This window comes from Centruroides sculpturatus, unplaced genomic scaffold (genome assembly GCF_000671375.1).
Source record: "Centruroides sculpturatus isolate CEXI.00-Female unplaced genomic scaffold, Cexi_2.0 scaffold885, whole genome shotgun sequence".
In the NCBI taxonomy this organism is placed as follows: Eukaryota; Metazoa; Arthropoda; class Arachnida; order Scorpiones; family Buthidae; genus Centruroides; species Centruroides sculpturatus.
Window position 1 is genome coordinate 227,818 of NW_019385111.1, and position 26,328 is coordinate 254,145.

The 26,328-nt window shown below is 40.2% G+C and overlaps 2 protein-coding genes across 2 annotated transcripts; both read right to left on the reverse strand.

Annotated features, from left to right (window-relative positions):
• Positions 1–517: 517 nt before the first annotated feature.
• On the reverse strand, positions 518–1,678 carry LOC111634912. The gene has a single exon (XM_023379746.1). The coding sequence runs from the start codon at positions 1,676–1,678 to the stop codon at positions 518–520; it is 1,161 nt and encodes a 386-aa protein (XP_023235514.1).
• A 9,348-nt stretch (positions 1,679–11,026) lies between these two features.
• Positions 11,027–12,208, reverse strand: LOC111634914. The gene has a single exon (XM_023379749.1). It carries the CDS (start codon positions 12,206–12,208, stop codon positions 11,027–11,029), a length of 1,182 nt encoding a protein of 393 aa, XP_023235517.1.
• Positions 12,209–26,328: the final 14,120 nt, after the last annotated feature.

Here is a 26,328-nt window from a genome sequence, read left to right on the forward strand (position 1 = left end):
ATTAACTACTATACAATTCCATTTCGAAATTACTGTCATTAATTTTGTTCCTCTTTCATCATTACTAGATGCACCCCATAATATTGATTTTGCATTCGAGTCCATTCCTATAACAAATTTACTATTATGAAAAACCAACAACAGTCGCTCAAGTTCTATTAAATTATCGTCTACATTGCCACTCGGAGGAAAATACATACTCGCGATATAAATTTTTTCATCATTTCTAGAAACTTGCGCAGCAACACAAGTCTCTGAAGACAAATAGCTCAATTCTAATAAAGACCATAAATCGTCCAAAACCACTATAGCGGACCACGGTGTTCCAAAGGAACTCTGTACCACTCTAGTTTTAGTGCCAAATCCCATTACCTGATTCCTCACCACATAAGGTTCCTGTAATAACAGAATACCTCCCCAACCTCGTTCCAATAAAACCAATAATTCACCAGGGACTGATTTTTTACGCTGCATATTCAATTGTATAATACCTATATTATTATTTATTAAAACTTTTTTAACCATAATCTATTAATTGTTTGTACCTAGATATAGCTATTTGATAAGAAAAACAGTCTCCACTACGAGATATATGAGAACACGATTTTTTCATCTGTCTACACGGTATGCAAATCTTTTGAATCTGCTTAGTGCAATCTCTAGATCTATGACCCACTACACCACATTTAAAGCAAACATCTTTATCATTTCGACAAAATTTAGCTACGTGACCAAATAATTGGCATTTAAAACACTTGGGAATTTCATAATAATCCTTAATATAACAACTCCTATATTCAATAAACAACCTATTTATTTCTAATAATTTATATCGCAAAGAAGGAGCAACTTCCACCACCCAATTTGTTAAAAATTCTCTACGTCTACCTGTTTGATATAATAATTTAAATTGTAATTTAAACTCTTCATAATCAGTTTTATCGTTAAATAAATAATCCGAATTTAAACTATAAATAACTTGTATTAAATCTTCAGCTGTTATTTCCTTTGGAACTCCTAATAATATCATACGAGGCTTTTTTCGAATTGGAACTTGCACATCCAAACCAGCATCATCTAAAACCTTAAGATTCAAAATCTTATCTCTATCTTTATCCGCCGCCAAATTTACCATTAAACCATTTGTTCGTAACTTTCTCACACCAACTATTCTAATCTTATCATTTCTCGGATCCATCGATGTAAAAAACCGACGTTTAACCTCATCACTAGAAAGTTCATTTTTTCCTCTAATAATTATTGATTTGTTATCCTTAATTCTTCCTGTAGTTTCATTTACCTTAGATTTAACTTTTTCTGCAAAAGTATCCATTAATTTATATTCACTTACATTATTAGTTTCCAACTCCTCTAATTTACCTTTTAACCGATAGTTTTCCAAAACTAACATCTGAACTAAACTAGAAACTTCACCAAAAAGATCCTGCAACTTATTATTTATCGCTATAGTAATCCTTTTATCTGAATAAAGCTTACCTAATTCATATTGTATTTTATCTAAATGTTTCAAACTATCCAATGAATCCTGCTCACCACATCGATCCAAATCTCCACTATCTCCCAAACTTCTACTTATTCTCCTTGGTATATGAGAAGCAGGTACTTCTCCCCCATCCCCCGATGCTTGTAAACGTTTATACTTATTCTTAACTTCCATGTTATAATTAGAGATTTCCCCGTAAACCCCCCAGACCCAGGTGCAGACCCACACCCCCACACCTACCATGAACCAGGTCACCCCCCAGAGCCTATGAGAAGGCCAGAGGCAAGCCCCGTGGCCTCGGAAGAGGCCCCCGCGCCCTGCCGAAGGGACCTGAACAGGGCGCCACCCCGCACTCCGACAGAGCGCGGGATTATTCGCCCCTTGAACGGGGCAGCCCGCGGATGCTGGCTAGGCCCCGCCGGGCCCCTAACTACGAGGCGCCCCAGGTGCATCCCCCCCAGTTTTTCATCTGTACCCTCGGGGATTGCCTCCAGCCCTCTCTCCCCAGGGCGGCGAAACTAACACACAGCACAGCTACGAAAAGTAAGCCTACACCTGAATCCCCCGCCGCACCATTGGCTTCCCCAGGAGACATACCACCATAGCCACTACAGCTACCATAGCATGCCCCCTGGGTACTGAGCCCCTCTGCCACGACAAGGCTGGTACGTACGAGTTGGGGCCATTGCCTGGTTTGGGCACAAGCAATGGACCCCCATTTAGAGAGGGGGTAGATAGGGACATCCCGTCCCAAAGGTCCCGCCACCACCCCTACTGTACCTGCGTGAGCGTACCAGTAGGCCCTGAGACTTAATAAAACACCAATCCACTATCTACTAGACCTATGCACCATACCCATAAGGTCAACCAGTAGAATATTTATTGGCATGGTATGGTCATGCCAACACCATGTAAGCACCATACACCCAGTGCCTTCCCCGAGCAGGAGGGGAAACCAAATACCTATATTCAAAAAAAAAAATAAAAATAACATAAGTAAAAGTAATATATAATAAATATACCCAAAGAATAAAAACAAATAATATAAAACATAAAAACAATATAAAATAAAACAATAAAACAATATAACCTATACCATAACCGGTGCGCCCAGATAACCAGAAATACTAATTACCAATAGTAAAACTAAATATACAACCATATATATATATATACAACCCATATATGTAAACCATATATACATAAATAAATACCATATAAACAAAATAAATACCATATATATTAAAAACCATATATGTAATAAATACATAACCAAATACCATAAAAACCAAAATATAAAAAACCTTATAAAATCAATATCATATACAATAGTAAAACTAAATATATAACCATATATATATATATACAACCCATATATGTAAACCATATATACATAAATAAATACCATATAAAAAAAAATGCACCATACCCAACAATAAAATATAAATAAATAAATATACCCCCCAAAAACTAAAATAGGCCTAGCAGAACCCTTAATACCATTAAACACAAGTTTAATAATACAAGGGACCAAACAGCTAAAAATATACAATACATCCATAAAACCAAATATAAAAATATAATACACCATAAAAATATAAATATACCAATATATATAAAACCAATCTAAACACCAACCCTTAAAACCATACGCTTCTTAAACATATTAACTAAAATATTATATGCACCATTATAATTATACTTATTCTTCACTAAATTGGTGCAGACCACATTAAAATTAATATCATCAGAGGAGTTAATATTCAATAAACCCATAAGCTCCCCAATATCATAATAAAAAATCCTGCAATCAACCATAAAATGGCGAAGGGTGTCGACAGCACCGCATTCACAACAGTCATCATTGACCAGGTGGAACGACCTTAACTTACTCCTAAAATCACCATGTCCACTTAGGAACTGAGTCGACCAATAATTTGGCTCAACCCATTTAGCCAATAACCTCTTACCAATATTAGGGAAATACCCGTAGGTTATTCTCCCTTTCTCAGACCTGTTCCACCGGTCTTGCCAAATATCATAACATACCTGTAACACCTTATTTTTAACCAAAGTAATACCAGATGCAGTGCCGTCGTACACCACATCACCAAAATTAAAAACCATGCGCTTATTAATTAGGGTACAATAATATCTATACTCTATCTCTAAATCAATAGGTAAAACACAACCAATAACCTGAAGTGCCATAGTAGACACAGTATTATACCCTTTAGTTAAAACCAATAAGACACTCCTTTGGGCCCTTTCTAACTTAACCTTATGATACCCTTTAAGGAGGTCCGGCCATGCTAAAATACCATAAAGTAAAGAACCTAAAAATAAACCTTTATATAAAACCATAAGAGTCGAGTAGCTGGAGCCCCATTTTTTCCTAATACTGTGCTTTAAAATACCAAATACATTCATACACTTATCAGTGATAGACGTGACGTTTGGCGTAATACTCATGTTTGCCCCAACATGAATACCTAGATACTTTACCGAGTTGGCAATCTTAATTATATAATTCCAAGCCTGACCCTAGGCGGCCGATCCTTGCTCATAATGCCTTTCAGTAAAATCGCCACCGTCTTATCAACCGACAGCTGAAGCTTATTTGCCACTAGCCAATTATTAAGCAATACAACCCATTTATCACCATGGGACTCCAGCTCTCTCCTCGAATTACCAGATATTATTAAAACCAAATCATCAGCATAAGCAATATAATTGACACCATAACTATTAAAAATCCTTAGGACACCATCAAAAACCAAGTTCCAGAGGACAGGTCCCAAGACCGACCCCTGAGGACATCCCCTATTTACCTTCTTTACCACCTTTAGGTTGGCTTCCTCGTAAACCACCTCTCTTCTTGACAGATAGTCCTTTAATAACCTATATAAATCATTAGGACACTGCCTATACCTTAATTCACTCATAATCGAGGGCCACCATAGGTGATCAAAAGCACCTTTAATATCAAAAAATATACCTAATACGTACTTGCTACAAGACTTATCAACCAGCTCTCTAAGGCGCATCAGCGCATCATCAGTTGAATAACCCTTTTTAAAACCATACTGATAATCATTATTATAACCCTTGATAACAGACTCAAGTCTGTACTTAATAATACGTTCCATCACCTTACCCAATAAAGGGATTAAACAAATAGGCCTATATGACCTTGGATTAGTCTTATCTCTATTACCACCTTTATAAATAATAACAACCTTCCCCTGTTTCCAACAATTAGGGAAGACACCATACACCAAGCATGCCTGATACAGGCGTCTCAAGTGAGGCTTTAAAATACTATAACCTTCTTTGAGAACCTCGTAAGTAATACCGTCGGCCCCAGGAGCTTTCCTTCCCTTGGAGGCCTTTGTGGCTATGTCAACATCATTATTACCAATATCATCGACATGCCCACTACCATTATACTCATCCATCATCTCTCTAAGTACACTATGTGTACTATCATCCTCCTGCTCATTATCATTGGGAAACAGGGAACCCAAAAAGAAATTAACCACATCCAACCAGTCATATAACTCACCATCACCACTTTTCATATTAACCAATACCTGATTAGTCTTGAGCTTATTCATTAAAACCTTATAGGGGGTGCCCCAGGGGTCACCTTTAGTTTTAGCACACACATACCTTTTCCAACTTTCCTCTCTAATGGCTTTTAGCCTGACCTTATATGCCTTTCTCTTATTTATATATACCTCTTTTAAAGAATTACGTATATCAATATCAGAACACCTTTGAAATGCCCTCCTACTTTTATTAACCTGCCTTCTTAGGCTATCCAACTCATTACACCACCACCTAGGAGCCCTGTGCTTCCGAATTACCTTGGGGATAGCACAAGCCATAGCATTCTTAATGCTGCACTGAATATGGGTGCAGTACCTTATCACCTCATACTTGTCCTCTATAATCTCAAAGTTTTTAGATAATAAATTTTGCCCCAGTTTTTGCCGAAACTTGTGCCAATTCGCACTCATAAAGCCAAAAGTACTAAAGAACACCACTGAGGATCAAGTACCTTACCTACATTGTACTCATAAATAATTAAACCATGCTCGCTAGTAGTGTCATGCAACATATACCAATTGTTAATGACAACATCCTTAGTAATGAGGGTCAAATCAATATAAGAACTACCCCTACTAGAGATAAACGTGGGACCCGCCTCTGGATCATTAATACAAACCAAGTCCCATTTAAGGATCGTCTCTAATAAAAGAGTACCCCTATCATCGGTAGTCTCACTGCCCCAAAGAGTAGCCTTAGCATTACCATCCATACTTATAATAATATTCTCACCACGCAGCTTCCCCAGGATACACTCCAACTCTCTTATACTATTATTTATATCACCACTAGGTGGACAATATAGACTTACCATATACACCTTCATACCATCTCCCATAACCTGTGCTATAGCACACGTTGGGGATGAGAGGCTCTGAATATCCAACACTGCCCACTTTTTGTTATAAATAATAACAGCCGCCCAGGGCTGAGTCTGGGCGCACCGGAAGTGGACAGTCTTCACCTTATTACCAAACCCAAGTATCTTACCTGGAGCTGCATATGGTTCCTGAACCAGGGCAATATCTACCCCATAGTGAGTCACCACCTTACTAAGCTCTCCCGGGACAGATCGACTCCGATCCATATTAATTTGAGCTAATTTTATAATATTATTAGGACTACTGTCCATAATCAATTTTAGATAAATACCTTTCTAAGGCCATCTTATAAGAGAGACAATCCTTGTCCCTTAAATTATGTTTATGGGGTTTTCCCATTTGTTTGCTTGTTATACAAGCTTTTTCAGACACCTCTGTTTTACACTCAGGGCCTTTATGCCCAGACTTACCACATTTACTGCAGATTAAATCTGCTGCACCACAGTGCTTTGCCACATGCCCAAATTTTTGGCATTTGTAACATAGGGTTACCTCATGGTAATCCCTAACCACACAACTTCTATAACCTATATAAATTCTACCTCCTTGTAATAATCTTACTCTAAGACTGGGCGCTACTTCCGCTACCCAATCAGTAAGGCCTTCTCTTTTTCGGCCAGTACGGTACACCAATCGAAAATCAGATTTAAAATTATCAATTGACACCTCCTCACCGTAGAGCGTATCACTATTGAGATCAACAATATGATCTATAATCTCATCCATAGACAAACCCTTAGGAATGTCTTTAATTACTAACCTTGGCCGACGCTTAGTCGGTTGCTCAACAATTAACTCACCTTCCATAATATTTTTATTACTTAATACCTTATCAAGGTCACACTTATTAGCTAGTGTAACCACAATACCATTAGTACGCATCTTTCTTATACTACCAATACGTACCTTATCTTTCCTTGGATTTATATTTTTCAAAAAGTTTTCTTTTATAACTTCACTACTCATATCGTTTTTCTTACCTTTCACCAGAAGCACTGCTTCTTCTTTACCTCTATAACTGGTTTTAATTTGTTCCTGAACCTTACCTGTTAAAGGAATATTAGCCTTAGTAACTTGAGAATAACTAGGCTTATCTTTATACTCTTTTTCAAGCTCACATTTAACCTCTTTAACCGTTCTTACCTGTGCTTTAAGCACCTCTCTCTCAGTAACAAGTACCTGCACAATTTGTTGTGCTTCAGACATAAATTCCATAATTTTACTAGCCAATATTTGACTAATCCTCGTACCTTTTTCATAACACATTTTATTAACTTCAAGCATCATTTGATGCAATTTTTCATTATAATCAAATATTTTACCAGATAATCTCTTACCATCAATATCTATACCCTCTATGACCGAGTCCGAAGATCTGCGGCCTGACAACCTTCCTCCTTCTCCTCCTGACACCACCCTGGGAATTTTAGTTTTAATTGAATCCATGCTTAAGGATGTACTGGGGGGTGATAACCGGTCACCCATGGCGTAGCCCCCCTGCACCATGGGAAGGCCAACGTACAACGGGGATTCGCCAGGTCACCCGAGGGGATCGTTAGTGACACCAAGATTTATCCGTCGCCTAGGTGCCATCCAGCCCTCAGCACGATACCTCCCACCTTAGCTTAAGCGACCGCCGCTGTACCCTTAGCTTCCCATGATATCTCAGGAGGCATGAGCTTTGGCCATACCCCCTGTGATACCAAGGTACTAAGCCCCCCCGCCACGACTAGGCAGGTACAGTCGACGATTATATTGGGGGGGGGTAGATAGGGACAAGTGTCCCGTAAATCCCACGAACATACTGCCGCACCTGATAAAACATCTCGGCAGATAAAACCTAATTAAATAACTAAATAACAACCCATAAGAAAACTATAACCTACCCATTAAAGTATAATAAAATACAGGATATAAAATGATAAAATAGAATCACCTATGTGAACGCAAAGTTGCCCTTAGTATTAACATATCCTTTAAAACGTTAAAAACATGTAAATATATTTCCTTTGAGAAGACAAAGCGTCGTAGATCAGTAAAATCACTATCATCACCTAATAAATAAACACTATTCAACCGTAATGTTGCCAAGAAAGGACACTGGAAAATAAAATGACATAGAGTGTCAGGTGACCCACATTCACAATACGGAGAATCCACCAAATTAAAACCAAAAAGTTTCTCTCGAAAATCGCCATGCCCAGTTAAAAGTTGGCTAATAAAATAATCTGGCGTAACCCAAGATGCTCCAGTTCTTGCTTTAATCGTAGGGAAATACAAAGCAGTAACCCTACCTTTCTCAGAACTAACCCAACGCTCATTCCAGCTATCAACTAACATAGCCCTAATCGACCTTCTTTTCTGACCCTCGGTCATACCAATACAGTCCCTCGGATATATAAAAGACCCAATAATAAAAGATTCCCCTATCCTCATTTTATATCTATAGCAAGCCAATGCTACTTCTAAATCCAAAGGGAGCTCATTCAACAACACTTGAAGTGCCATCGTAGAGGCTGTTCTATAAGCCCGGGTACAAATAAGCAGCACAATACGCTGAGCACTTAAAAGAGATTTCCTCTGAGAGGGACTCAGTGCGTCGCCCCACACACCAGCGGCATAGGTGATAATCGGGACAAACAGGAGTCTATATAATGTTCTCAGGGCGGGAAGCCGCAACCCCCACCCTGATCCCATCAGCCCCTGAAGTCGACAAAACTGGGTCACAGCTCTTTGTGTAATATCTTTTATATGATTGGTAATTCCAAAACGTGTACTAAGGATAATCCCTAAGTACCGCACAGACTCAACAGTCCGTATAGAAACTGCGCCCATTCGCACACTGGGGGGGCGATCCGGACTGAGAACCCCCTTCAACAGCATAGCCACTGTCTTTTGTGGTGCTATCTGTAACTTCAGTGCCAACAATTTCTCATCCAGGTATCGAAGAGCCTCACTGGCCACACTCTCAATCTTTGCTCTACTATCACCCTCTATTAAAATCACGAGATCATCTGCATATGCAACATACCGAAATCCCAGATTCCGAAGGCCGATCAGGACAATATTAAAAACTAAATTCCACATCTCGGGGCCCAAAACTGACCCCTGTGGACACCCCTTACTAACCTCTTTGTCTATAAAATCCATACCATGAGAATAACGAACAATACGTTTCCGAAAATAATCCACTAACACTTTGTACAAATCCATAGGACATCCATGTAAGCGAAGAGTCTGAAGCACGGCAGGCCACCAGATATTATCAAAAGCTCCGGCAATATCTATAAAAAGGCCCAATACATATTTCTTACTAGAATCCTCGGTCCACTTTCTTAAGCAACATATAGCATCAGTCGTACACCTCTCCTTACAGAACCCATATTGAAATTCGTCTAAATAATTCTTAAATAAATCTTGCAAACGTAACTTTAATAAACGCTCATAAATTTTTCCCATAGTAGATAACAAGCATATAGGCCTATAAGATTTAGCATTAACACGATCTCTATTTTTCTCTTTTAATAAAATTATAACTTTTCCTAATTTCCAACGATTCGGAAAAATACCCATATATAAACTCATATTAAAAACCTTCAACATATGATTACCTATCACAGGAAAAGCCTGCTTAATCATATTGTAAGTGACCCCATCATACCCAGGGGCTTTACGCCCTTTCATTTTAGTTACAACCAATTGTAACTCCCTCATACTAAATGAAGCAGATTGTTTACTATTAAAATACAATTGATTATCTAACCGCACTCTTTTTTGATCCTCACTGTCTTCATCTATATCATCATCGGGGAATAATACATTAAATAAGTTTTTTACTGATTCTTGCCATTCAATAGGATCCTTTATCCCCTTTATCGAGCACAATATACTACCAACAGTAACCTTCTCCCGCACAATTTTATAAGGAGTTCCCCATACATCTCTATTAGATGATGACTCCACAAAATTCCTCCAACTTTCAGTTTTAGCAGCTAAGATTTCCTTCTTATATTTATAATATAAACCCTGATATTCGGTTAATTTAATTTCTCTTTCCATAAGATCTTTTTCATGTTGATACCTTCTTCTAAGTCTAAAAACCTGCTTACGCATATCATCTAGTTTCTTTGACCACCACTTATTTCGATATCTATGAAATAAATTACCCTTATTAACCTTATAAACTGCCGTCATTATAGCTGAATGAATAATATTTATATACTGAACTAATTCTTTAACATTACATATATCGCAAACCTTATTCCTATCTAAAAAATTAGCAATAACATTTCGAAACTTAGACCAATTAACATTTCTCTTTCCAAGAAATGTTTTAAAACTCCTATCCTTAGTAAATACCCCTGATGTTATTATATAGGAGATCACTGCATGATCAGCAGACGTATGCTCGTGGGAAATTACACAATCCCCAATACTATTAATTAAGACCCGAGAATATGCAACGACGTCCACAAACGATTCTCCTTGAGATGACTTAAAAGTAGGAATATCACTCTGATCATTCAATATGCTATAACCCCAACGGCCTAAAACAGCCATCAGTTCCTCACCACGTTTATCTTCTACATTACTTCCCCATAAAGGGGATTTCGCATTCGTATCCATTCCAATAATAACCTTTTTCCCTTCTAAAGCCACTAAAATACTCTCTAATTCAATTAATAAAACATTAATATCTTCACTAGGGGGAAAATATGCACTAACAACATATATACTATAACCCTCTTTGGTCAACTGTACAACAACACAGTTACCAGAGGTAAAAGTACAAAGTTCCATCACAGCCCATCCATCATCCAAAATCAAGATGGCTGCCCAAGGGGTTTCTTTTAAACTCTGGACAACCCTTATACTTTTACCATATCCACATACTTTCCCTTTTACAACATACGGCTCTTGGAGAATAATTATATCAGGAAGATACATATCAATATATAGAACAAACTCTGCGGGGACAATCTTATTCCGCTGTGCATTTAGTTGAGCAACTTTTAATTTAATTTCCGACTTATCCATAATCAATGCTATTTTTGTACCTAGTTATTGCCACCTGATAAGCAAAGCAGAATCTGTCCCCTGAATAATGACCACACTGTTTGCCCATTTTCTTACACGGGATACATAACTTCCTAATTTCCTCTATTTTACAATCTCTTGAGCGATGACCCTCCTCTCCACATTTATAACATATTTCCCGTTCTTCTTTGCAATACCTCGCGATATGACCATATACTTGACATCGATAACATTTCGTAATTTCCCAATAATCTTTTATCTTACAACAACGATACTCCAAATATAACTTATTAAGTTCTAATACTCTTGTACGCATCTTAGGATCCACTTCTACTACCCAATTTACTAAAAGTTCTCTTTTTTTCCCAGTTTTATACAATGGTTGAAAATCTTTAACAAACATATCCTCAGTCATCACTCCATCACCATAAATTAAATCTCCATTTTGCTTATATAATAATTGAACCAAATCCTGAACTTCTAATTCTCGAGGAACATCCATCAATAATATTCTGGGTCTCCGTCTAACCGGTATTGAAATCTCTATATCCTCACTTTTATTTATATCATGCATTAGCAATCTATCTCTATCTTCTTTTGTGGCTAATACCGCTACTATACCGCCATTTCGCAACTTCCGCATAGCTTGAAATCTTATCCTATCATTAATCGGGTTAATACCCCTTAAAAATTTTTGCCTAATAGTATCGCTATCCTCATTTTGAGAACCCTTAATTAAAACCACATTATCTCCTTCTTTCTTTTCAGACCTTGCTACTTTAGATTTTACAGCTTCCGAATATGGCACTGGTGTTGATGTAATCGGAACCTCCAACCTATCCACATTAGAACACATACTAAGTTTTCCTAATAACCTTTCATTTTCCAATGTTAATGATCTTACTAAATCCACTGCTTTTCCAAATATATCTATTAAAGATCCCGATAATGCGCGAGAAAGCCTATTTTCCTTGTTTAATGCAAATCTTCTAAACTCAATTAATAACTTTTCCGCTTCTTTTAAACTAGAACTCCCATCACACTCTTCAACTCTACTTACCGCTCTGTCTTCATCCAAACTTCTACTCAATCTACTATTAACTATGCTTGAGTCAGGATACTCAGCCCCTCCCCCCTGCACTTGTACACGTTTTATCTTAGTTTTATTACTCATATTAAATAAAGATTACCCCTTAACCCCCCAAACCCAGATGCCGACCTATCCCCCCCACCGCGGCATGGACCCGGCCATGCCCAGAGTCTATGAGAGGACCAAAGGCAGGCCCTGTGGCCTCGGCAGTGGCCCCCACCCCCTGCCAGAGGGTCCTGAAACAGGGCGCCACCCTGCACTCTGACAGGGGGCAAGATTATTCACCCCCTGATCAGGGCAGCCAGTAAGGACCGGCTAGTCCCCCCGGGCCCCTAACTATGGGGCGCCCCAGGTGTGCACCCCCGGTTTAAATGCTGTACCCTCAGGGACTGCCTCTGACCCTCTCCCCCCGAGACAATGACCAAAGAGCATACCGCGGCGTTGGTTACAGGCCAACACCTGAGTCCCCCGCCGCACCATTAGCTTCCCCAGGACAAATACCATTACAGCATTTCCCCTGGGTACTGAGCCCCTCTGCCACGACAAGGCTGGTACGTACGAGTTGGGGCCATTGCATGGTTTGGGCACAAGCAATGGACCCCCATTTAGAGGAGGGTAGATAGGGACAAGTTCAAGTTCAAGTTATTTATTTACAAAATATACTACAATGGTACATACCGGTGCCGTTTGACATAACCGGTTAGTTCCAATATCAATTGGATGTACATTCGTACAGATGAGTAATTTAATACAGACATTGGCATTACAAAAGCCATGCTTCTACTTGAAACATGGAATGGTGCAAGTTGCACCAAAACAGATCGCGTATGTACAGGAAATTATAAGATGGGCGCGCAGGCCCCAAGAAAGCGTAAATCATGCAGTAAGCAAGCAGACAAGCTGGATGCTTTAACCTATGTACAAACATTATCAATTGTCCGAAATCCAACACCCGAGAGGTAGTAACCTACTACCTGTGAAAAGGGACGGTGGTCCTTATGAAATACATATTGATCATCCTTTGTAAAGCGTCGTATGAATCTTTGTTTTGAAGGATCTTATCCAGAGTTTGTAGAGGCCAATGTAGTCCTTGAGACTCTGTTATTAATTTGAGTTCCAACCTTTCCCTCTCCAACATTGGACATTCGAGAATATAGTGCATATTATTATCTTCCGTCCCACAGATGTAGCATGTAGAAATCTGGTTCTGCCTGAACCTGGCCAAGTAGGAATAGAAGGTGCCATGGTTAGAGAGGAATTGCGTCAATTTGTGGTTCGGAGTGTACCACTTAATATTTAAAAAGTCTTTTATGTTTGTAATGATCTTGGCGGTAGAGGAAGTATCGTTACTCCAGTCACTTTGCCATGAGCTTAGGACATCCTGCCAAAGTAGGTTTTTTACTGCTTGTTTGTTGATCTTGTCGTAGACAACAGGCAGGTCAGTGTTCTTGGTGGCCTCCTTGGCAAGAGCATCAGCCCTTTCATTGCCAAGGGTTCCAATATGTGCCTTAGTCCAATTAATGTAGAATTGGCAGTCCGAGCAATTAATGTTATCCTGAATGTCCACCACCATTGGGTTTAAAGAGTTAGTTTTTAACAGGGCCAGTGCCGAAGCACTGTCTGTAATGATGTTGATGTTTTCATTTGCGCAATGCGGATTGGCCCAATCTACAGCCTTTTTGATGGCTAGTAGCTCAGCTTGAAAAGCTGTGCAAAATTTTCCCAGCTTATATTGCTCGTTATCTATTTCCTGATCGTTTTTGTAAACCACTAAGCTGCTACCAGCGCCGTTTTCAATTTTTGATCCGTTCGTAAATATTGTGAATTTGGTTTGTGTGGGGTTCGAAAACAATATTTTGTTTTTAGTAGCAGGATGGCGAGAATCGCTGAAGTTGATGTTTTGCTCAATATCCGCAGGTGTGAGCGTGATGTTGCCTATGTTGATGTTATTCCTCCACTTGATTTGCCACATTTTATGGTATATATTGATGATCTTGTCTATAGGGGCCTTTTTAGCAAGAACCTGGTTTGCAGTATTTGGGATGGTGTTGTAGGCTTTAGAAATAGGTATAAGCGCCCTTCTTTGGGCTGCAATATATTTTCTTTTAATGTGGGTTTTATTGATATCCTGCCCCCAACTGCCATTAGCATAGGTGCAGATGGGTAAAAATATTTGATTATATATAGCTTCCTGTGCTTCGGTTGCAAGGCCCCAACGCCTGCGAGCGATGATTGTGAAGGCGTTTAAGATTCTTCCAGTTCTTTCAGTAATATACTTAGTATTTTCATTCCACAAGAGTCGGTGTTCAAGAATCACTTCCAGATATTTGATAGTTTTTTCGATGTTTATAGATTGGCCTTGCATTTTAATAGTTGGGGTCCTTAGGTATAGGTTCTGCTGGCCCGGTTTATTGAAGACGATCCCTTTTGTTTTGGAAGCATTAAATTTGAGCTTGTTATCAGTGCCCCACTTGATGATGTTATTTAGTGTTTCACTTCCCTTTGCTTCCAACTCAGCCCTTGATTTTCCTCCTATAAGGACTAATGCGTCATCGGCATAAGCCACCAATTCATCCTGCCCAAAAGCTTGCCCCAGAAAATCGTCAAACAGGACAGTCCACAACAATGGCCCGCAGACCGAGCCCTGAGGACATCCACGGACCACCTCTCTTTGAACGCAATGTCCGCCACAAATGAGTTCGGCTGTTCTATCTCTCAAATAGTCCTTCAAAATGCGGAATATGTTGGCTGGGCAGTTTCTTTTTCTAAGATTAAGTAAAATCCCTGGCCACAGGCACTGTCGAAGGCCTTTGCAATGTCAATGCTAATGGCCAAGACGTACCTGTGGCTCTCTAGTAAGTTCTTGACAGTTTGAATAACCTTTTCTATAGCGTCGGCTGCAGATCGCTGTGGCCTGAAGCCAAATTGATTATTTTTAAGTTGATTGTTCTTTTCCATATGCCAAATAAGTCTATTAGTAATTAATCTCTCGAGCACTTTGCCCAAAACAGGCAGAAGCGAGATGGGCCTGCAGTCGCTCGAGCTGCCAGGTTTCGGGATTGGTACGACTCTAGCATGTTTCCACTGGCGGGGAAAAATCCCATGAAAAAGGCAGGCATTAAAAGTTTCTATAAAGTGAGAGGGAGCAATATTCCAGAGATTTTTGGCCAACTCGGGTGAAATATCATCATAGCCTGGGGCTTTTTTATTATTTAAGTTTGAAAAAGCTCTTTTAATTTCATGCTCCTGAAACTCTGGAGAATTCAAGGTATGCAGATCTTCCTCTGTTTGATTTCTTACCCAGCGATGTAGGTCCGTGTCTTCTTGGATGTTGTCATGTAGACAGAATTGGTCCATTTTCTTGTTTGCAGCCTGATAAAAATTCTGTCCAATGTCTGTGGAGTACAAAATCTGACGTTTTTTAAGTTTTCCCGTGCAGAAGCGCGTAAGGAACCCCCATGGATTCTCTGCGGCAGTGGCGCAAAACTTCTCCCATGAGTCCTGCTTCGCCTTTTTAATAGCGGTTTTGTAAGTACGTAACTGCGTGAGATATTGCTGTTTTGCTTGGGACCTTTCTGGTTCACTGTGAAGTCTTTGGTACCTTTTCCTAAAGTTAATGACACTAAGACGTTGATTCGTAAGGTCTGGTGTCCACCAAGGGACGGGCTTACGTTTATTTTTATATCTTGGAATAAAAGAGTTGCAGGCAGTATTAATGATATTAATATTTTCCTCAATTCGGTCTCTGGTGATGTGTGGATCCTCATGAAAGCAGTTTACCAGATTCTCTTGTAGAAAAGTGGTGATGCCATTCCAGTCGGCTTGCCTTAGATTATATTTGGACCTAGTTTGCCTATGATCATTGTCTGAGTTGCTGCCAATTGAAAAGGTGATCATGGCATGATCATCCATGGAGTCATTAAGTACTTTCCAATCTGAGATCCGAGGGGCACAGCCTATGGAGCAGGCAGTTAAATCGATCCAACTGTGCCCCTGGCTGGAAATGAATGTAGGAGGAGAAGATGGATCATTTAATACAAGAAGTTCATTCTGTACCAGGAATTCTTCCCATTTTTGCCCACGGCAATCAAGCAGCTCTCCTCCCCACGTCGGGGAGTGGGCATTGGTGTCTCCGGCCAATATAAAATACACGTCGGAAAATTTGTTCATACAGTTCTGGATGCTGTTAAGGATCTCTTCACATTCGGTATTCTTGGGACAATAGAAGTTGATAATTATGTACCTGTTGTTGTCAGAAATGAGCTCAGTACAAGACAGGAATTCCGTGCTAATGTTCTCGTGATGTAAAAGAGAGAGATCGTTGTTGGGCAGAATATTGATTGCCCATGGGTACTCGGAAGTACCAGCCAAAGAGATAGAGGAGGTTGGTAGACATGCCGGTCGATTCTGAATTGTGTAAGGCTCCTGCACAATAGAGAAGTCGTAATTGTTCAATTTAGATGCCAGGATGGAGGTGGCAGCAATACTCCTGCCAGTGTTGTACTGCAAAAAACGGATTTTCTTATTATTATGCTGATTCATATTCAGTGCTGTTAATAATGTTCAATTTTACACGTGCATAGCAATGGCAGGAGTAATCTCTGGCGTTGTGATGATAATTCTTTTCTCTATTTTGCCTGCAATTGTAGCAAACTGCTGGATTATCCCTGTTTACACAATCTTTAAAAGTATGCGAACCTGTACAATGGCTGCAGGTGGGGGTGTCTTGGCTGCAGGATTTAGCCGAGTGTCCAAATCTGCAGCAACGATAGCATTGAAGTACCGGACAAAAGTCCGATACTTTACTCCTTGACCATTCAATGGAGATTTTTTCCATAGTTAAGAGTCTTTTCCTTAATCCTGGCGTTACCTGCACAACCCAGTTCACATAGTTGGTGTTTCTCCTCCCCATGTTGAACTTAACTTTAAATTCCCTGTAGAATTCCTCCTTGGAGTAAATGTCAGAAATGGCATCGTTCTGGCTGTAGATAATATGTGGAAGATCTTCCTTTTGAATATCTCTTGAGATAGAGTATATAGCCACGTGTGGAAGGCGTTTTCTTGGTTTTCTTATCTCCAAGTGTGGGGTTTCCTGCTGGAGATGCCTGTGAAGCACATCAGCATCTTCACAGTTTCTTGTCTCAATCAGTACCCCTCCTCCACTAACATTTCTAATGTTGCTTATTCCAATCTTAAGACTTGATGGATTAACTTTTTCTTGCAGGGTTTTCCTTGTCTTATTACAATTCCTTTCTTTGTTGTAAATGAGTAGAACCCCTGCTTTTTTCTTAGTGGCTTTGTTTGCCTTTGGAGTCCTTTCAGGCTCTGTCTGAAGGGCCTCGCTGTATGTGCGTTGTGTTTTCGAGGGGGGGTATTCCTTTATCTGTTCAATTTGCCTGTCAATGTGTTGTTGAATTTTAAGAATTTCTTCCATTGGTCCCTCTGCAATGAGTCTTCCCAGTTTTTCATTAAGTTCCTCCATCTGGGTCATTTGGATTCCAAGGTCCATCCTGTCTAGGAGATGGTCAACACTGTTTCCTGTTTGCTCCCCGATATTTGCTATTCTATCAAGTTTTGAGTCCATCATCTTTAGTTGTTGATTAATGTCTTGATGTTTTGTGCTATTAATGATCTTGTCTATTTTAGTAGTTATGTCACTTATAATATTTAGGGAGGAAAGTTTGTTGATTTCCTCAGTAACCATGGAAAGCTTTCCTTCCAATATTGTCTCGAGCTTTTCAGAAATTTCATCCAAACTGCTGTGAGGTGTAGTAATGGTTCTAGGAGGATGCAGTATAGGCATTGGTGGTGTGTTACCAGTGCAGAAGATATCACTGTTCTGCAGTTGCGATCCTTTCCATCCCTGTATTGTCCTTGATGAGCCAGGAGTATTAGCTATCGTGTTGGTTTCCTCACTTTCTTTCTCTAGGGAATTGTGATCTCCTTTGATGCTTTTTATTGCAAGATCAATAATTCTATTCATCTGTTCCTCAACAAATCTGATATTTTGTGCAGAGCTCAATCGTCTGTTTGAGCCGTCTGCGCAATAGCCTTTGGTCTCATCCACAATCCTGAAGGCATTTTTCAGAAACAAATCAATAATAGGTTCATCCATGTTCCAGAAATCATATACACACAAAATTACAACCCCTGTGTAAATGTTGTATGCCTAGCCCTTAAGCTGAAGAGTGTCAGTGTAAAGTGGGAACCTAGGTTCCAAAAACCTCTGCACTGATAGGTTATTACCTATCAGTTCAGAGAGAAGAGAGATAGAAATAAAACTAATTAATCTACTTAAATCTATTTAACCTACTTACAAACTAATATATAACACACACAATACAAAGTTATTCTGAATAACAAGTTAATTGTCACAAAACAGATCCATCGTTGATGTTGATGCAAATTTCCTAGTTGATAGTAGCGAGCAGCTGCCGGAAATACGTTGATTTCATTCAGTTATTCGATGACGTAATCGGCGACCGTTAGAAAAGCCGTTACACTTAGAGTTCATTGACCTTCCTCAGTGATGAAAAGTTGAATAGTTATAAATTGCCGTAATTTAAAAAGTACTGTAGATAATGTCTTCAAATTTTTGCAGAAAGTCAGAAGAAACGTCCTCTTCCTGATGACACCAAAGAAAAAGCCCGATGACAGTTAGTGAGCCCGATGCGGGCCGGCAAAGTTTCGAAGAAAAAGCTCGATTGCCGAAAAACCAGTGGTCCTAACTTAACCAAATTTGGAGGGTATACTCACCAGGCCACTCCAGTAAGGAATCCGTTGCGTTTTCCGGAAAACCGGATACAGAAAGTCCGGAAAACCGGTCGAAAAGTTATTGTTTTCTAATGACGATATCTCCAAAAATAATGGGTCCTCAAAGGTGAAACAAACATCAGCAGAGGCAGAACAACTAGTTCTACCAGAATCCACTAAAAAAACCGCACCAACACAAAGAAAAACCACCGAAAACTCGAGTTATCCGGGAGCCCGATATGCACACAGCCTGCAGCTATCTGGAACAGTCCACTCCAGTAGTAGATAGGGACAGTGGGAATCTCGTTAATCCATTCATGCGCGTCACTAATTANACCAGAGGGCGTCGAGTATCGAGTCTGTAAAGTGCAGTGTTTTTGTGCTCCTGTTCAACTTGGGATTACTCAGTGAATTTTTTGTGCGCATGGATATATAGGATATTGCCGGATTCAGCAAGACGAGAGGCGTCTATTGGTGTCAAAATTTAGGACCTACCCCCAAAATTTCGGAAGTTATGGATATCTGAAAAAGTGCTAATTTTCGGATCGATTTACCGGACAGCAAAGACCGGTGAACCGGAACGGAAGACGGAATCAAGGAGAACTAATATCTGTGAGTACAGTATAAAAATTTGAGGGGTCTAGGACCATTAGTTTTGGAGATAATAAGGGTTAAATTTAGATTAGTGTCGGGAAACGGCGGCTTCCATCGGGCTTTCTTCGGGCCATCCGTGAACAGGAACTGGGCATTAGACATAGAAGGATATCAGTAATATAGTGTGTAAATTTTATGACTGTAGATCCATTAGTTTTTAAACTAGAACAGGTTGAACTTTCATCCAGTTTCCCCACTGGACTGCCTTCACTCGTTTCCACCATAAGGTCATTGACCGGGGATTCCAGACAGAGCCGTTACAAGTCTAGACGCATAGGCGCCGATCAACGTGTTGTTGACTCACTCTTGGAACAGATGTTTTCTGGATGACGTCATCTAATGTGCAGGTGTTCGAGTAATGACATCATACTTATTTACAGAATAGACTACGTATTTTATAGTGGATTGTTTACATCTTTCGAACTTGTCAACGGAATTATATTGGACTAATGTCATTTCAGCTGGAAGTGTATTGGTTTCATCTTTCCTTCTGTATATGAATTATAGCTTAAAAATTTTTATTGTTAAGAATTTAATAGATCCTATAATAGATATTATAATTAAGTAATTTAACTATCAGTAGATTAAGCTATCTTTTCGTACTGCTGCACAGAGCATTACTCTTTGCTGCAGTGCCGCTTTGGCACAGAGCCATCTTTCCAAAGAACACACCTTCTTAGTTATAGATATATAAGTTTTTTGGGGTAAGGTAATCATTATTATTATGGATGAAACTGGCTCAATTGATGCATATGAATCGGAGGGTAATCTCCAGGATTTCAACAGTGATACTTCGACGGTTATAACTAATGCAACAATTTGTAATACGGTAGAGGAGGTGATCCTAAGTGAAGCAAAACAGCATCTAAGAATAATTATGAACTTACTGCCGGAGCCTTATAAGTCAAACATCAGGACGGAGGAAAGGAAAGAAATCAAAGGGAGGGTGGCACAAATGTTTGCCATAGTTCACCAGATGTATGGAATGCTTAAGGAGATTAGAGCTGAAAAAGAGGAATCCACTAAGAAAGCAAACGAAAATATGACTAGACCAACATATGCGGAAGTTGCAAAAATGCCACCAGTGCCTAACGCAAGTAAAACAACTAAGGCAATAATAAAAAATAGAGAAACGAGAGGAAATGTGGCAGTGTTGGTGTACCCAAATAATGAGATAAATGCAGAGAAAGATATACAAACCATAACAGACCAAATAAAGCAAAACATTAAACCACAACAGATGGGAGTGATGATAAAACATATTAAACCGGTTAAAGCAAACGGGATATGTATCAGTGTGGGAAATGAAGAAGACGGGAAAAGATTGAAAGATGGAATAGAAAGCTTACCAAATTTAAAAGAAAAGATAAAATGTAAAATCTCCTGCGGGAAAAAACCAAGGGTAATACTACTTAATGTGCCACAAGATATCCCCGATGAAGAAGTGATCGACACCATGATAATGCAGAATGACATATGGAGGGGTATGGAGACAGAAAAAATAAGAGAAAACTGCAGCGTCAGTACCACGATAAATAAAGGAAAAAGAAGAGAGAACTGTCGACATGTGGTTTTGGTAGTGACACCCATAATAAGAAATAAACTAATAGCAAGTAAAAATATATCAATAGCTTGGACATCAGTTAGAGTGGATGATTACTTGCCAATTACTAGGTGTTACCAGTGCTGCGGGTTTCACCATAAAGCAAAAGAGTGTGAGCTACAACAAACTTGTAGCCACTGCTCGAAGGCACATAAATTTAAAGACTGTCAGCAGAGAAATACAATACCACAGTGTGTTAACTGTAAGAAAGAAAACAAGAAACTTCCACCGGAAAGAAAGAGGGCCACAAACCATAATGCTTTTAGCACAGAGTGCCCTATAATAACAAGGCAAAAAATGCAAATGATTAAAAGAATAGATTATGGAATATAGGAAGGAATAAAAACGGAACACCGGAAATCAACAACACAAAGGAGAAATTAAATGGAAAACAATATGGATAATAAAGGAATAAATTTATTACAGATAAATACGCAGAGGGGAAAGGCGCCTAGTTCGCTATTGATGCAAAAGGCAAAAAATTTAAAAGTGGACTTAATTTTAATACAGGAGCCCTATACAGTAGACAAAAAGGTGGTGAGAATGGGAGAATGGCAGGTTCTATTTAAAACAACTGAGAAAAAACCAAAGAGCTGCATAGCAGCAAGTAAAAACATAGATATAGCACTGGTGCCAGATCTTTCATCAGATATCATTACAACGGTAATTGTTCATTCATCCCAACCGATCTACATTGTGAATGTTTATCTCTCACCATATATGAAAGATGATTTAGCAGTGAATGAAATGGAAAGAACGATCAGGAAATTGAATTCCAAAAACATTATCCTCGCAGGGGATGTGAATGCAAAATCAAGCATTTGGTACAACGAAAAAGAAGACAGGAGAGGTAGACTGGTCGCAAACTTAATGGAGGAGTTCGACTTAGTCTCAGTGAATATGACTACACATCCGACTTATTATACACCGCAAGCCAAGGGGTGGACGGATGTTTGTCTCGTTTCCTCTGAATTAGCACAACAGGTGATAAATTGTGAAACATTGTTAGATACCTCTGCGAGTGATCACAGATATGTATTCACTCAGATAGGATATATTCCAATAAGGGGAGAATCCAGGAACAAAACAGTCAAACTGACAAATTGGGAGAACTTCAGAAAACTTTTCAATGAAAATTGGTTGTCACATGACTATCCAAGGATACAGAATACAGAGGACATAGATAATTACATTGACAGGCTAACGACGGATATGAAAAAGGCGGGGGACAAGGCGGCGAGAGTCATCCAGGTAAACGGAAGGAAAGCGCACTGGTGGACGAGTGCATTGGAAAAGAAAAGAAGACACGTTAACAAAGCTAGGAAAAAGTATAAGAGGGCGACTGATGAAGAATTAAAAGAGGAATGGCATAAGAAATACCAAGAACAACTTAAGGAGTATAAGAAACTTATAAATAGGACAAGAACAAAAGCTTGGCGAGAATTTTGTGACAAATCAAATTCCAAAGGCCCTTGGGAAACACCGTATCAATTGGTTTTTAGAAATAGAAAGAGTTTAAAAATACCTGATATATTGGAAGAAGAGGATGGGGAAGATAGGGAAGACGACAGACAAAAAATGGAAGAAAACATAAAAAGAATCCTCCGATTCCACTTTCCACAGGACACTGAACAAATAATGATAGAAATGAATAAAAGGAAACAGATAAACACCAGAACGGAGCAAAATGGTAAAGAAAACAACGACTCATGGAATTTATTTACTTTTACAGAGATTGGCAATGCAATAAAAACACAAAAAAAACGAAAAGCGCCAGGAATTGACGAAATAACATCAGAGATGCTTATGAATGCATACCAGGAGATACCAATAGTGTTTGTCTTTCTTTATAATGCATGCCTACAATACAGCTACTTCCCAAGTGCTTGGAAGATAGCAAACATAAAACTGATCCCCAAGGTGGANGCTTCGGAACGGATTTCTCCCATCCCTTAGGACCGACTGACCCATGTTCAACTGCTGTTCACATGGAACCCTTCTCCACGTCAGTCCTCAAGGTTCTCACTTGAGTATTTGCTACTACCACCAAGATCTGCACCGGAGGCGGCTCCAGGCGGGCTCGCGCCCGGCACCTTCAACGCACGCCTCCGCGACCCTCCTACTCGCCGCAGCGTAACTTCACACTGCCGCGGCGGCCGGGTATGGGATTTCGACGCTGGAGCACCTTCCATTTTCAGGGCTAGTTGCTTCGGCAGGTGAGTTTTTACACACTCCTTAGCGGATTCCGACTTCCATGGCCACCGTCCTGCTGTCTATAGCAACCACCAGAGGGCGACGAGTCGCGGTTCTGTTTGGATGTGCTAAGTTGGGCTCCTGTTTTGGATTACTCCATCGGCGTTTCTGCTAGTTCATCCACGGATATCAGCATATCACTCGATTCAGCTAATCGTAAGCTATCATTTGACGTCTTACTTTTTATTATCGGACCTTCCGTTTCTTAGTTACGAGCCTCGGAACTGTCCGGCTTTCCGCCGTTAGTTTCCGGGTTGGTTCCGTCTGATCGCGGATTTTTTCCGGCGATTCTTTTTCGGGCTATAACGACCTTTCGAACGACGTTTAAATTTTTAATTTCCGTTCGGCCGTTCCCGATTTATTACGTCATTTATCTTTTTCTTTTCGGGCCGTATTGCGGGCTTGTCGGGCTGCCGATCTACTCCATCTTCGGGTGTTTCTTTGGCCGTCCCACCCCCCACGTGCTACGTTAATTTCGTTTTGATTGACTAATTATTTTAGGAGTTATGATCGATCTTAGATTTTTTCGTAACAAAGAGCATCGAGGTCATTGACCTTAGCACGTGGTCGACCCTCTTTACTCTAACCGACCCTAATTCGGTTACTTCTTTGCTCGTTTTCTCGGGCTTCGCTTGGCCCCTCTTAAAGGGCCGTACCTCTTTCGAATCGTTATTAATTCTTCTTTTAGCCGCTGTGCTCAAGCCCGCGGGCCGGTTTGCGGGCCTTCTGTTTTTCTATATTTTATCAGTTTCGATTTTATCGACTCTACTTACTACTTTTTAAGTGCCTGCTAGTATGGAATCGTCCCTTAAGGTTTCGCAGGCCCCCTTGGCCGCCACCGATGATGCGAAGGAGGACTCTATACCATCCACTTCGAGTGGAAACGCCACTGCTGTTGACATTTACTCTGGGTGTAGCGCTAGAGAAAAAGACTTACTACAGAGCGCAAGTGCACATTTAAAGCGAATTCATGATTTGTTACCTCAACCATACAAATCAAATATTTGCACAGAAGACAGAAAAGAAATTAAAGATAGAGTCGCCCAGATGTTTGGAGCCATACACCAGATGTATGGTATCCTCTCAGAAATGCGTAAACAGGTAATATCACAATCAACCCCTCCAATCCAGGGCCCCACCTTAATCCAAGATAACCCGCATCCTACATACGCAGACATGGCAAGATCAACAAGAAAACCTAGCGAAACAACTAGAACTATCAACAAGACTATCGCAAACAGCGATAGAGGTGGAAGTAGCCATGCTCTAATTGTATACCCGAACCCAATGGAGGGTGAACAAGTAGACATGAAATCCATAACCAAAGAAATAATGGAAAAGGTAAAGCCGCAAAAACTTAAAGTAAATGTTAAGGCTGTCCGTCAAGTGAAGGGGGATGGAGTCTGTTTTCGGGTAGGAAACAGACAGGAGGGAGAGACGCTGCAAAAGGCTATACAAGAAATAAGAGAAATCGAACAAAACATAACATGCAAAGTGTCGGAAGGTAGAAACCCGAAACTCATACTGATCAACGTCCCAAACTCAATCGAGACTGACCACGTTCTTGACATTATGTACGAGCAGAACCAAGCACTGGAGAAGTACAAGAAAGATGACTACGAGGCCAATTGTAAGCTAACGCAAATAAATATAAGGGGGAGAACTAAAGAGAACTGTCGGCATCTCGTAATTAGCGTTTCTCCCGGCCTGCGTTCAACCCTCTTAAACCTGAAATTCGTAGCCTTATCCTGGGCACAGATAAAAGTAGACGATTTTCTACCGCTCGTCAGATGTTACAAGTGTTGCGGCTTCCAGCACCTAGCGAAGAGCTGCAACAAAAACCTAACTTGTAGCCACTGCACGGAGGAACACTCGTTCCGCGAGTGTAGCAAAGACCAAAAGCCAAAGTGCATAAATTGCATAAATGAGAATAAAAACCTACCGAACGGCAGAAAGTTAAAAACTGATCATAACGCATACAGTTTGCAATGCCCGAGTGCCCAATCAATCCGCCAACAAATCATCAGTCAAACCAACTATGGATCTTAAACCCAACAACAACTCTACCCAGCAAAACGCCAATAGCACTGACAACAACCCTCCATGCCTAAGCATCCTCCAGGTTAACACCCAGAAAGGGAAAGCAGCTAGTTCCCTTTCTATTAAAACAGCCAACGACCTGAACGCGGACATACTACTACTACAAGAGCCCTACACTATTCACGATCAAATCGTAAGATACGGCGGCTGGCCTATCCTCTATAAGTGTGAGGAAAACGAAAGACCGAAATGCGGTATAATAGTAAGAAATAGCAACTTAACCATAGCACTAATCCCTGAGCTAAGTTCCTATCGCATTACTACTGCTGCCGTGCACAACGAGTCCATCGATTACATCATCAACGTTTACTTCTCGCCACAGGAAGACGACGACGACTGTATTGGCGAACTACAAAAGGTTTTGAATAAGCTTGGGGACACAAATTACATAATAGCGGGTGATGTCAACGCCAAGTCGGCCTTGTGGTTCAACGAAGAAGAAGACAACCGCGGTAGGATGATCCAGGACATTCTAGACGAAATTGATGGCATTTCACTAAACACCTCGGACATCCCTACGTTCGAGACAAACAGGGCCAGAGGATGGACGGATGTCTGCCTGGCGCCCACGAGGTTAGGCCGCCTAATAGAATCGTGTGAAACCCTAACTATCAGCTCGGCTAGCGACCATAAGTACATTCTAACAAAAATCGAAAGGTCTAGCAATACTCACAGTACGGAAAACAACACATACAACAGAAAAACCAATTGGGAGTTATTTAAATCCACTTTTGCCGCCTGCTGGAGGTCGTATCCATTCTGCCCCCTGAAGACAGCAAACGATATCGACCACTACGTTAACCACCTTACCACCTCGTTAAACACGGCAATAAGCCTTTCC

Bases quoted from the DNA above. Each gene is read 5' to 3' on its own strand.
- LOC111634912 (XM_023379746.1), bottom strand. From the start codon at position 1,678: ATGGAAGTTAAGAATAAGTATAAACGTTTACAAGCATCGGGGGATGGG.
- LOC111634914 (XM_023379749.1), bottom strand. From the start codon at position 12,208: ATGAGTAATAAAACTAAGATAAAACGTGTACAAGTGCAGGGGGGAGGG.